Source organism: Pinus tabuliformis, chromosome X, assembly GCF_031772625.1.
Source record: "Pinus tabuliformis cultivar Carrire ecotype Pingquan chromosome X, CPIR1, whole genome shotgun sequence".
Lineage (NCBI taxonomy): Eukaryota > Viridiplantae > Streptophyta > Pinopsida > Pinales > Pinaceae > Pinus > Pinus tabuliformis.
This window is the reverse complement of record NC_142308.1, coordinates 564,421,846-564,435,430: the sequence shown is the minus strand read 5'-3', so window position 1 is coordinate 564,435,430 and position 13,585 is coordinate 564,421,846. Positions and strand designations below refer to the sequence as shown.

The following is a 13,585-nucleotide window of genomic DNA, read 5'->3' as shown; positions in this document are numbered from 1 at the left end:
TGGGCCTCATTGGGGTTAGTTCGGTAGTCAACTTCCCGGGGTTGTAACTTGGTCATATTGTCTCTGTTTGATGCGTGTGATACCTTGTTGGAAAGGTCTTGCCGAGCACTATAGGTTTCGTTGTAGGTCCATGCCTATGTTTGCAGATCTGCCACAAACCCCAAAAAAACGTTGTTTAGGGGCTCAAACTGCTCCGTAAGTTCACGACTTGAAAAACTGCTAAAAATAGTAAATGATGAATTGAACAAGGAAACAGATGAAATCAACTGGGGTGTTTAGGTGGAATAGGTGGGTGGCCACCAATATCCACTTGGATCAATCAACTTGGAGTTGATCACAGCTATAAGGAGATGGATGGTTACGACCTTTACCATATGGTCAGTCGCTCATCTTGTTAGACTCAAAGGAATGGCTTCCCCATCCAGAACAATGCAAGATACTTGCTTGAGAATTCTTTGATAGTGTTCAAGCACGAAATTGAAAAAATGATATCATGCATAGGAGGGCAAATTATCTCTAAAGCTAGGTCCCATTTTTAACTAGCGATGAGTCAGTTAGAAAGTTTGTGGAAGGATATGGAAATAATGCAGGCCACCGCGAACGTAATCATGACAAAAATTGAGAATTTGGATAGTAGGGTTGAAAACTCAGGGGAAAATGTGGAAACAATAGTTGTCTCAATCTTGAAGGAGGCATTTGGGCTTGGGGAGGATGGCGACAATGAGCAGGTTAGTGGCGCTTAGGAAGCTCCTACTCAGGAGAAGGTGGCCCATCTGGATATTCAACATTTGGTCGCACAACTGGAACCGAAGGACGTTGGGCCATCAGCAAAGATGAGGTAGGAGAGATGGACGAAGTTGGCAATAAACGCCAGCTAATGCTGACTAGTTAGTTACCTAGTTTTATTTTGAATGCAATGCAAATATGCAATGTTTAATGGGATCTTTTGGCGATTATATAAGAATAATGTAGTAGAAAAATAGGCAAGAAATCCCTGAAGATCTTATGCCTATGGCCAAAACAATTTTGCAAGGAGATGAACATGTTGTCGCTTATGATTGTATTGGTTCTGGCCAAAATCCAGTTTTGTTAATAGAAAAATAACCTTTACTTAAAAAAGTGTGTTTACAAGTCTTATTATAAGTGTCGTAGGCAGTGTATAACACATTCATTTTTTGGTTTGACTAGCTATTATTTGTATTTTGACTAAAAAAATTGAAACTTCTCCATAATTTAACATTATAAACTCAATTTCATTATTTTTTCATTATATTTTAACAAATTTATTTTCAATTTAATTGGTTGAATTCTTATTTCGTAATGACTGCACGTAAGTACTACATTGTACATTCAAATCAAATCAAATTTGGCATAATATTACAAATGTACAATCCAATATTTATAGAACCTTTGGTTATTTTCCAAAAAAAATTGTTGAAAGAAATTATAAAACTTTTAAAAAGGAAGACGACATCCTTGTGAGCACAATCTAATCCAAACTAGTTGGCCCACAATACTTCTGCGAATTACATGACACCGCACAACATGTGAAGTTTTCAAAATTGAATCCATTCAATATTTTACCATTTACATTTGAATAAACCCAAAAATACACGTCTTTGAAAAAAAATATAAAAAAAAAATACTTAGTGTGAAAAGACAAATTCCAACACGGTCTATTGTCAAGCCGATGATGTCCTTGTGTTATATTTAACAAATTGCTTTGCTGCAAGAAAATATCATAAAATATTGGAAATTCATTATTCGAAAGGGAAGAAGGCTTACAAATGACCTTAAAATTATATATAATTAATTAATTACGTCGTAAGGTGTTTCTTTGAGAAGAACTTCTCTCCTGTGTCACTTTGTATTTTTTTGCGCCATTGTGGTGTTAGACGATGGAACTGATATTGGTCGTTCAATCATGGTTACAGGTGTAGGAGTTGGGTAAAGGTAAGTTAAACAGTTTCTTAAACGGTTTGACGGTTTCTTAAACAATGGGATGTCCCTCTTTCTGAGTCATAGTAACAATTGTCTTTAATTTCCTCAAGCAAACAATGTTTGGAATTAAATATCATTTTGGGATTCAACTGCGTACAACCCCATACTTAAATGTTTGAAATGTCGTTTCTTTTTCCTTGAAACTTCTTGGGAACACACACCCACGCACATCTTTCATTTGAGCATTATTATTAAAATATTTATCAACATTTGGATGGGTGATTCAGGGTGGCTCAATTGAGTGCTGAGCATGCTCCGCAAGTTTTAAATATTGATCATTAAATATATTTCTAGTATTCTAATGAGCAATCTACTAACCCTCACCAGCATATTCAAACATGTGAAGGTTATTTGTAGTTTTTTTATTATTTATCTACCGAGCATTGAGAATCATGAAAAGATATGATTGTGAGAGTGGAAAAATTGAGTTATTCCTTTGTACAACTGGGGCATGTGGATACAGTAGCCTGGTGAAACAAATCCCTTTCCAATAAAAAATAGTTGCGAGAAGTCTGACCCTTTTCAAAGATGGGAAAGGATGCAGAGCATGCTATCAAGTATGTTCGACTATTTATAACTTGTTCATGAAAAATTACCTTAATGTATTTTTCATGTCAGCAGGTAAAGTGCACAGAGAATGGTTTGTGTTCCCAGAATGCAGTGATGGTGGTTATTATAGATGAATTTTTAGGTTGAATTTGCTCAGGTTCTCGAAAAATACATGTTGAATTTGCTCAGGTTCTAGAAAAATACACTTTGATCTCAGTGGTACCGCCTTCAACAACATGGCATCTCCTTGTACATCTTTGAATCTGTGTAACGCAAGAATCGTCTCTATTTTGTTCCAATGGTATTGATCTATTCGTACTCCACAGTCGAATAAATTAAAGGACATTTCAGAGTTGAATTCCTTCAAGGTGAGCAAATGACTGAAACACACACCTTCATAGTTACACTGGTTAAACGAGGTTCTGGAGGAAAACCCATTCTTCACATTCTGCCGTGCAAACCCATGCGATGCATTGCTTCTTTATACCTCATATATGCAGGTTTAGCTGGTAAGTTTTTTTTTTCATTAAAGCTGTTGATTTTTTCTCAATTTTTTGACCTTAACCCTCGCTCCATTGTTTGTGCACTAGGGTTATTTTAAGATGAGTGTTACAGGGAAAAAGGCTTACCCATTCTGCAGGTACAATGCCCTTTGTTAAATTTATGGCTAAGGTTTTTAGCCTATCCATCTCACCCTACTGCATGTCTAATATCCTTTGGAAGAATAGAGTAGACGGTTGCAAGTCTCTTGGAGGCATAGTCCTTTGCATTAGCTGTTTTCCTCCTCCTTTAGCATCTTTCTGGAAATCATCTATGAGAAAAGGACCTAACCCTACTGCATGTCTAATATCCTTTGGAAGAATAGAGTAGACGGTTGCAAGTCTCTTGGAGGCATAGTCCTTTGCATTAGCTGTTTTCCTCCTCCTTTAGCATCTTTCTGGAAATCATCTATGAGAAAAGGACCTAAGCAAGTGTTAATCTGAGAATGAATTTGGCGTAGAAGATGTATTCTGCCTAGTCTTCATAGTGGCTACCTTAGCAGCAATAGTCAGAAGTTAGGTAGTCATCTTAGCTACCTTTTCAGTAATCAATCAATGCTCAAATTTGAGTTGTTTCTGCGGGTGAAAATTGTGCACACCTCAAAGTAGATATATGGCCAAATATACATTCCAGAAATAAACTGGATTCTCATGTGCCTCTACTTGGCACTCACCATTGCCTTTAGAGATACAAATATTATTGGTCATGCCTATGGTATTTCCCCGTGTCCTCTATGCATTTCATTATTATTTTACTTGATTTACAAGTCTTGATGTGACAACAGTCTGTTTGTAACAACCTGCTTGATGGTTTTAGTGATAATAATTGTATGGGAGAAGAGTATTTATGTAGTTGGAAGCTTTCTATTCATTTTTGGGCTACTGAATTTCTCTACATATATGCATACCTAATTAAAATATCAGAAGAGTGTTGGGTCCTTCTCGTACTGTCCTTGAAACCGAAAACTTTTTAGCTTTTAGTTACATAAGAAACTTTATTTCCAGTGATCATATTAAAGAATATCAGTCATGATTGACAGGTGTTGAGGCGATGTTTGGTGATTTGGGATACTTCACAAAGCAATTAGTAAAAACTTATGTGGAGAATGACCAATCAGAAAAACCGTCCATTTTTTACCATTTAATGAGCTGAACATTATTTTAATAAATTGAACATTCCTAAGCTTCCAAAAGTCTCAAGTACATGTATATATATCACGGTCTCTGATGCATGTAATTTACAAACTTTATCAACTTTTTGGCATTCATCACTTAGAGCAAAAGGCCAATTGGAATTAATACAACTAGACTCTGTGCAATGTCACAAATGCTGAATTGAAAATACATGTCATCAATACTCGGTTTGCACCATCACAAATGCTAAATTGAGAATAACTGTCATCAATACTTGGTTTGAAGTTGATATAAAGCTGGTTCAATATTGAATTTGTAGTTTTGTTCACTGACGACCTTTAACATCATTTCCTGACATCGCATTCTTTAGTTCTCTTATGTAACCCTAGGTTTTTTTGTCAATCTAGGATATTAACTATGGTTTGATATGAATTTTAGTGCTCCATTTCTTTATCTGTCTAATGATATTCAATTTCAAAAGACAATTAAATCATTTCTTAATGGATTCTTGAAGTGTTAATTTAAAATATATGAACGTCATGATCATTGTCCAATTCTTGAAGCACGGTTTCCATAATGCTATAATTATAGGTTCTCCATTTGTGAATCGTTTTGCTATTTTTATTTTTATTTCAGTTTACAAATCATAATATCTTTGAATGAACATTTTGTCCTCAATGGTTCGACAAATTAGGTAGTATGCACTTTTGCAATCTACAATATGCAACATCGATTGATTCTTAAACTCCACCAATTTTCCTCAACCCAAAAACAAAGCTAAATATGTTAAAAACTTACATCCCATTGACTTGTCAATTAAACCTCATTCTTCCTTCCAAGGCTGAAAATTTTGAAAATATAATTTTAGACTACCTTCCTTAGGCTGAAATATTTGCAAATATATCCTCATCATAGTATAATTAAAAGTAGATGCATTTTATTTTTCATTATCTCGAGGAACGAATAGCATAAATCCCTAAAAATTCACGAGAGAATAATCAGGTTAAATGGAATAAGCAGAGGGAAATGAGTTTACCGGCCTTTCGTTGAAGGGCACCTTACTTTCCTTGATAAAGCACTGCAGATAAACATTATGGAGCTCCAACAACAATAACAATTGAGAGAATGTAATTGATGGGACTGTTCGGACTATCAATAATTAAATGATTGTAAAGTGTTTCAACTGTGGATTAATTTGTGATTACCAACGCCCTCGGATATTTCTGGAAAGTGATAGGTGGCATTTATTTTTGCAATCAATGTTATGTACTCACCTCGGGTCGCATTTCCCGCTTCTTGTTTTGCCAAAACTCCTCCTCTGTCGCTCATTCAGTCATTCTGCTTGTGTTCGCCGAGGGTTTGTTCTGGTATGGTTCTGCTACTTGGGTATGCAGCTGCGCTGCAACTTTTGGGTGCGCCTTTTGGTCTATTTGCTGGTCCGACAATGTGACTCTCGTGCTTGGTTTTTCTATGCCTATGTGGATAGTCTATGGCCCTGGTTCGTTGGGCAATCGAAAATGACTTTGCCGCCGCCTATGTAAGTAATGTTCTGTGCCTTTTCTGCTATTGTCTCAAGCGGTCTTTGTTCCTCGAGCTCGTGGTCTGGTATGATGTTATCTTGTTTGCGAAACTCAGTGTTTGGCATGCATTCAGGGCTCGAAACAACAACGTTCTCTGGTCTTCGGCTTCAATGCAGGTAGCCTCCTCTATCCTTGATTCAATTTGCCACTTTCATTCCTCCGTTTCTGATGTGACTGCTCCTTTGTCTCAGCCGTTGGTTGGATTTCGTGGGTTAAAGACTCGTTCTCTGGTCTCACTGCAAATCCTTCAGGTATGGTGAATGTATCCTCCGTATATTTGCTTTCATGCACTGTGGTTTCGTTTTCCCCTGTCAATTTGCGCTAACAACTGTGTGTTGGCTCCTCTACAGGTGTTGGGGTTTGTGGTTGGTTATTCTTGGAACGAACACATCGGTCTTTGCCTGGTAGGCTCTGCCAACGTAATTAGTCTTCAGTCTTTTTCTTGTCTTTAGAACAGGCCTGTGAGTATGAGGGTTTGTCTCCCCTCGATGCTAAGTCGATGTGGTTTTTAGTTGTAGCCAACGTTCTGGCCGTTTTGTTGTCTTCGGGCTTTCTCGTTCTAGTGATTGTTAGCTGTAACTTTCTATGTATGGAAACAATTCTCAAAACCCTCACCTAGGGTTTGTCGACCGTTGGCTTATATGACTGTCCGTGATTTATTTTGGAATTCTACTATATATTCTCATACATTTCTTTTTGTAATTCGAAGAAAACTTTCAGGAAAGAATGTTGGTTTCGATTTACCTGAGTTTTAATTATATGATTAGGCTGTCGTTCTTTCCAATCTGGATTCTACGCCTTCGAACTTCAATTGTTGTTTTATGGCTGTGCTTGTAACGCTTTTCCATGAACAGGAAATTCTGTGGTTGTTCTAATAATTTGTTTGGTGGTCGATTTCGAAGTTAAAGGTTATCGTATGGCCTATAGGTGCTTTACTTGTCCTGGTACTTATTTGTGTTCGCTCCTGTTTAATCAATGTTGTTTTCTTCTATGGAAATACAAACCCTTGTTCTGGCATTTGCATTTCTATCTCGCTGTCTGGATTGTCTTCTCAGGAAAACAAAAAGAATTAAATGAAATGGTCTGTGAGCATTATATTGTCTATTTAGATGTTCAGTGAATTAGGAAGCAAAATGAAAGTATAATAGAACACACAGATGGATTGAATTGTCTGCTCTGTTATTATTATTACTTGAATGCAAAGAAATGTTGAACCCCTTTCCATGATTTTCCTTGTTACATTTATATGCTTTTGTCTACAGTTAATGAAACTGTGTAGTTACCTTCAGTTGTAGACCTTATAGTTACATAACTATTAAGTATACGGTTCTGTTTTATTGGCAAGATTTTACATTTAGACACATTTGTCTTTTTCTCTTAAAATAACAGGACAATTATTAATCCACTGTTTATTAAAGACAGACAAGTAAATAACCCTAACCGACCAAACTAGCTTTGACTAATACAGAGATTAAGATGAAAACAAAATCCTACCTCCTACTCTGACAAACTAAACATGTAAGACAAACAATATGTTAACTCAACTCTCCAACCTGGCGGAGACCAACACACGGTCATGGTGCCTTAGCTGGATGCTCCTACATCACGCTCCCGGGGCAAAAAGAAATCATGGCTCCGGTCCATGAGATGCTCGACTAAAGAACCTATTTGCTCAATCTGTCTGGAATCAAGCCACGAACTGTCCTCAATAGGACGGCTCTTCCACTTGACTAGGTATTGCAGATACTCCTTCCGTTGAGTTCGTTTGGCCACTTGAGTGTCGATAATGCTCTTAATCTCGGGAGGCTGAACGTAAGGCATCTATCTCATCCAAGCTTCTCCTCCATCCTGGGTATTCTGTGTAGGCTGTGTAGTTCTATCTTCCTCTTCTGGGTCAGCGGTGTAAGGGAACAGGTCTGCTACATTAAAGATGGGCGAAATGCCTATTCCAGGTGGTAACTGTATCTCATAAGCATTCACTGAAAATTTCCGGAGGACTTTGCAGGGACCTATCTTCTTATACTTCAGCTTATTGTACGCGCCTTTAGGAAAGCGTTCCTTGCACAAATGCGTGAGGACTTCATCTCCGACATTGAACTGTACTTCCCTTCTCTTCAAATCTGCTTGTTGTTTATACTTTTGGCTGTTGTCCTGCAATTTAATTTTCACCTGCTCGTGCAAATCCCTCATTGCGTTAGCGAAATCTTCTCCATCTGCGCTTAGCCTTTCTTACAGTCCAAGATCTCGCAACTCATGCACTCCGCGAGGATGCATGCCGTACAGGACCTGAAATGGACTGTAGCTTGTGTTGCGATTAGGCAAGTCGTTATAAGCGAACTCTGCCTGTGCAAGCACTCAATCCCACATCCACGAATTCTCGCCAATCAAGCTTTGTAGCAGGTTTCCCAGACTCCTTTTTACCACCTCTGTTTGTCCGTCAGTTTGCGGGTGATAAGCAGAGTTGTAACTCAGTTGTGTATCCATCTTCTTCCATAGGGTACGCCAAAAGTGCCCTGTAAACTTCACATCCCTGTCCGAAAGAATAGACTTAGGCAACCCATGTAGCCTGACAATCTCCGTGAAAAACAAGTGGGCCACATGAGTGGCATCACTGGTTTTCCTGCAAGGGATAAAATGTGCCATCTTCGAGAATCTGTCCACTACTAACATCACCGATTCATAACCTCGTTGTGTCCTAGGTAGACCCAAAACAAAATCCAAGCTGATTGAGTCCCACGGTCTGCCTGGAACAGGTAACGATGTGTACAGTCCCGTGTTTTGACTGTGACCCTTTGCCAACTGGCACACTTTACATCTGGTCACAAATCGTTGTACATCCCTTCGCATCTTTGGCCAAAAGTAGAAATGACTGAGCTGCTCGAGTGTCTTGTCTATGCCGAAATGTCCGGTTAGACCTCCACTGTGCTTCTCCCGAATAATGTTCTCCCTCATCCAGCAGTCAGGAATGCATAGCTATCCTCCTTTAAAAAATAATTTCTCTTGCAAGTTGTAGTCCAACCATGGACTGCTATCTCTCACCAAGGGTGTTATGAAACCAGCTCAAGAAAAGATAGAAAAGATAGATCAACACCTTAGAATTCAGCCTCTTCAAGGGGGAAACCTCCTTTACATTACATAAATGAACAATTCTTCGATGATTCAAATGGCAAAACCTCCTTTCTATATATAGGAGTCTAAGGAGTCACAATATAATCCAGCCGACCTAACAATAATAATATAAAGCCACAAAAATAACAATAGAGGGATTCTATGGGCACCTTAATAACAATATGGGGGCAATGGGGGCACAACAATATAAATAAGGGGTATAACTACAATAGTAATGGGGTAATCACTAGTATTATAGGGACCCAACATGCCCCTCGCCTTCAAAAAAGTGTTGTCCTCAACGCTTGAGTAGTTCTGGATACTTCTGCATAAAATTCTCATCCTCCCATGTGGAATCTTCAACAGATAAGTTCTTCCGCTTGATAAGGTACTCTCAAATTGATTGATTTCGTAGCTGTCGAGTTCTTGTTTCTATAACTGCTTCCGGTTCCAATATAATTTTTCCTTCCTCGTCAAGTTCTGGCAATATTGTTTGAATTGGGAGCTTGTCGCCTATAACCTTCTTTAAGCATGAAACATGGAAAACTGGGTGCAATCGAGCAGCTGCAGGAAGCTCCAATTTGTATGCCATAGTACCAATCTTTTGCAACACCTTGTACGGACCATAATACTTTGGTGATAATTTATTATCCTTCTTAGCTTGCTTGAGGGACATTTGCTTATATGGTTGTAGCCGTAGGAATACCCAATCACCTACATCAAAACTTCTTTCACTCTGATGTTGATCTGCCTGTTGTTTCATTCTATTCTGTGCCAACACGAGGTTATCCTTTAAGAGTTGGAGGACTTGTTGTTGATGTTCGATGTGATGTTCCACTGCCTGAACCTTAGAATTTTCTCTTAAATATGATGTGATGGATGGTGGTTGATACCCATAAAGTGCCATAAATGGGGTCATTTTTGTTGCTGTATGAAAGGAAGTGTTATACCACCATTCAGCCAGAGGCAACCATTTGACCCATTGTGTTTGTTTATCAGATACAAAGCAACGAAGATATCCTTCCAAACATTTGTTTACTATCTCAGTTTGCCCATCAGATTGAGGATGATAAGATGAGCTATGAGCTAACTAAGTACCAAGACAAAAAATAATTCTGTCCAAAAATTTCCAGTGAAAATGGGATCTCTGTCACTTATAATAATCTTTGGGTTTCCATGTAGCTTTTGAATTGTTTCCATAAATGCAGTAGAAACTGTACTGGCTTTAAATGGATGTGATAATGCACAAAAGTGTGCATACTTGGTAAGTCTGTCAACTACCACCATGATAACACTTTTTCCCTCAGACTTGGGTAAACCTGTGATAAAATCCATTGATACCTCCTCCCAACGTTGGCTTGGAATGGATAAAGGTTGTAATAGACCCAGTGTCTTAATTGTTTCAACTTTATTTTGTTGGCAAATCAAACATTCTGCCACAAACTTTTGAATATCTGATTTAAGGCCATCCCAAAAAAATTCCTTCTTAACCCTGTGGTAAGTTTTTAAAAATCCTGAGTGCCCTCATAAGGGAGAAGTGTGCAATTTCATAAGAATCTTTTGTTTTAGCTGGGAATTCTTACAGAGGTATAAGCGATCTTTGTACCATAACGAATCATTTTGCTAGCTAAATGTATCAGACGTACTAGAATCTTGTTGTAGCTTTCGAATAAGTGCCCACACTTCTTCGTCATTCTTCCATTCCTCCCTTGCTTCATTTATCCAATCTGGTTGGATGATAGAAATAGCACACAACAATGCTTCCACATCCTCATCCTTTCTTGAGAGTGCATCTGCCACCACATTTTGCTTCCCTTTTTTGTAGATGATTTCAAAGTCATAACCCAACATCTTTGTGACCCACTTTTGTTGCTCTTCAGAGGATAATCTTTGTTCTAAAAAGTATTTAAGGCTATCATGATCCATTTTTACCTTGAAGTGTCTTCCCATTAGGTAGGGTCGCCATTTCTTAAGTGCATGGAGTATTGCCAACATTTCCTTCTCATAAATAGCTTTGCTTAAAAACTTTCCCTTGATTTGACAACTTTCAAAAGCAATGGGTCTTTCATCTTGCATTAGAACAGCACCAATTCCATTTCCTGAAGCATCACATTCCACAATAAAGGTTTTTGTGAAGTCCGGTGTAGCTAAGACCGGTGCTTGGCACATTGCCTCTTTAAGATGTTCAAAGGCCTTTGTTGCTTCCGGAGTCCATTAAAATGCATCTTTCTTCAATAATGTCGTTAGAGGTGCTGCTATTCTCCCATAATTCTTAACAAACTTGCGATAATACCTTGTCAACCCAAGAAATCCGCGCAGATGCTTTATGGATGTGGGGATTTTCCATTCCTTAATGGCTTTAATTTTGCTAGGGTCTACCTTAACTCCTTCATGAGATACAATATGACCCAAATATTCCACCTCCTGGACTCCAAAGAAACATTTGGATCTTTTTGCATATAATTGTTTCTCCTCCAATAGTTGTAGCACCCTGTCAACATGTTCAACATGATCCTTCCAAGACTTGCTGTAGATAAATATATCATCAAAAAATACTAACACAAATTTTCTAAGGAATGGTTTTAAAATTGAATTCATCAAACCTTGAAATGTTGAAGGTGCATTGGTAAGGCCAAAAGGCATGACCAAAAATTCATAATGACCCTCATGAGTTCTAAATGCCATTTTCGGAATGTCTTCAATCTTCATTCTGATTTGATGATATCCTGAACGAAGATCCAACTTGGTGAAGTAAATTGATCCATGCAATTCATCCAGTAATTCATCAATGACAGGAATGTGGAACTTATCTTTAATAGTGAGCTTGTTGAGCTCCCTATAATCCGGACACATGCGCCATGATCCATCCTTCTTGTGCACCAATACTACTAGAGCAGAGAAAGAACTTTGACTCGGTTGAATTATACCAGCCTCTAGCATTTCTGCAACCATATGTTCAATTTCACTTTTTTGGACATAGGGATATCTGTACGGCCTGATGTTTGGAGGAACACTTCCTGGAATCATATGAATAGCATGATCATGATCACTCATAGGTGGGAGACCTTTGGGAGTCTCAAATACCTTGGAATGATTGTCGAGGACTTTTTGGAGATTTGGAGAAATAGATCATTCTAATGTGGAAACATCTAGCGAACATAATTGTGCAATTACACCCCTTTGCTCCTTTTTTAGAAGCTTTGTCATACCATTAGAGCTGATTATCTTTCCTGGTTTCCTTGCAATACCCCTTAATTCAACTTCCTTTCCTTCCATAGAAAATTTGATGAAAATATCTTGAAAATTAAAAGCTATTGTACCCAAGGATTGTAGCCATTGGACTCCTAGTACAACATCAACACCTCCCATTGGAATGGAAAGCATTGGGCTAGTCAATACATATTCTCCCATGGATAGCTTGATATTATGGCACTTTCCAGAGCAATTTATTGTTCCTCCATTTGCAATTATCACTTGACACTCTGGTGCTGGATATAGGAAGCAATTCAATTCTTTTGCTACCCTACAGTGAATAAAATTGTGGGTGCTTCCTGAATCAATCAACACTATTACCTTTTTCTTCTTGATTTGTCCTTCTATCTTGATGGTTTGAGGAGTGGTAATTCCCGCCAATGCATTACAAGATATGGTCGGATTTATTTTTTTTTCATCTAGGCTTTGTTCCTGGAGCATATCCTCTTCTTTTGACCTTTCTTGCTCCTTTTCTTCTTCCTCTTCACAATCTATGTAGAATAATTTCTTCTCAGCACACTTATGACCTTTAGTGTATTTGCTATCACAACTATAACAAAGACCTTTTGCTCATTTTTCTTCCAATTGTTGTGGTGTCAACCTTATAGGTTGTGGAAGACTAGGGGCAACTGCACTTCCGTCTTTATAGTTGTGAGTGGTATGCTTCTTGGTTGCCATAATTTTGCTTTCCATTTTTCTTGCTAACCTGAATGCCTTCTCTAATGAATTAGGTTCCCAAAGGCGAACATCATGTTGGATATTATCCTTTAAAGACCCTATGAACACATCAATCCTATGCTCCTCTGGAATATCTTTTACCCTTATGTTCAATTTTTGGAACTCCTCAATGTGCTCCATTATTGAACCCTTTTGTTTGAGACTTATCAATTGGCTAAAAAAAGTGTTGCTTTTTGTATCCTCATAATGTGCTATCAATTCTTCCGTAAAAATTGCCCAAGTGATAAATTGTTTATGAGAGCAAAGCCATTGATACCATACAAACTGATTTGGTTCCAAATATAAAGTTGCCATACGTACCTTTTGTGTATTTTGCACATTATTGAGATCAAAGAACTGCTCCATCTGTAATATCCATGTGGCGGGATCCTTGCCATCAAACTTCCTCATATCGATTTTTGGAATATGGTGGGTCTTCGATCCAACATTAGAGTCTATGGAATCATGATTAACATTTCTTTTGTTCACATCATGAGTTTCCTTTACAACCTTTTCACCATTAGTAAGTATTTCTTGTAGAAAATTTGTCAAATCTGTCTTCAAATCTGCCATGTCTGTCTTCAAATCTGTCCTCAAATCTGTCTTCAAATCATCCATCTTAGCTTTCATGCCCTTTATCTTAGATTCCACGCCATTTATCTTAGATTCCACACCATTTATCTTAGCTTCTGTTAGCTTTTGTGA

At 38.0% G+C, this 13,585-nt stretch overlaps 1 protein-coding gene across 1 annotated transcript; it reads left to right on the top strand.

Annotated features, from left to right (window-relative positions):
* The first annotated feature begins 2,497 nt into the window (after window positions 1–2,497).
* On the top strand, window positions 2,498–6,271 carry LOC149141272 (uncharacterized). The gene is made up of 2 exons (XM_089448486.1): window positions 2,498–6,054; window positions 6,154–6,271. The coding sequence occupies exons 1-2, from the start codon at window positions 5,713–5,715 to the stop codon at window positions 6,253–6,255; spliced, it is 444 nt and encodes a 147-aa protein (XP_089304612.1). The 5' UTR covers window positions 2,498–5,712; the 3' UTR covers window positions 6,256–6,271.
* Window positions 6,272–13,585: the final 7,314 nt, after the last annotated feature.

Bases quoted from the DNA above. Each gene is read 5' to 3' on its own strand.
- LOC149141272 (XM_089448486.1), top strand. From the start codon at position 5,713: ATGGCCCTGGTTCGTTGGGCAATCGAAAATGACTTTGCCGCCGCCTAT. The intron at 6,055-6,153 runs GTATGGTGAATG...GCTCCTCTACAG, and splicing joins TCTCACTGCAAATCCTTCAG to GTGTTGGGGTTTGTGGTTGG.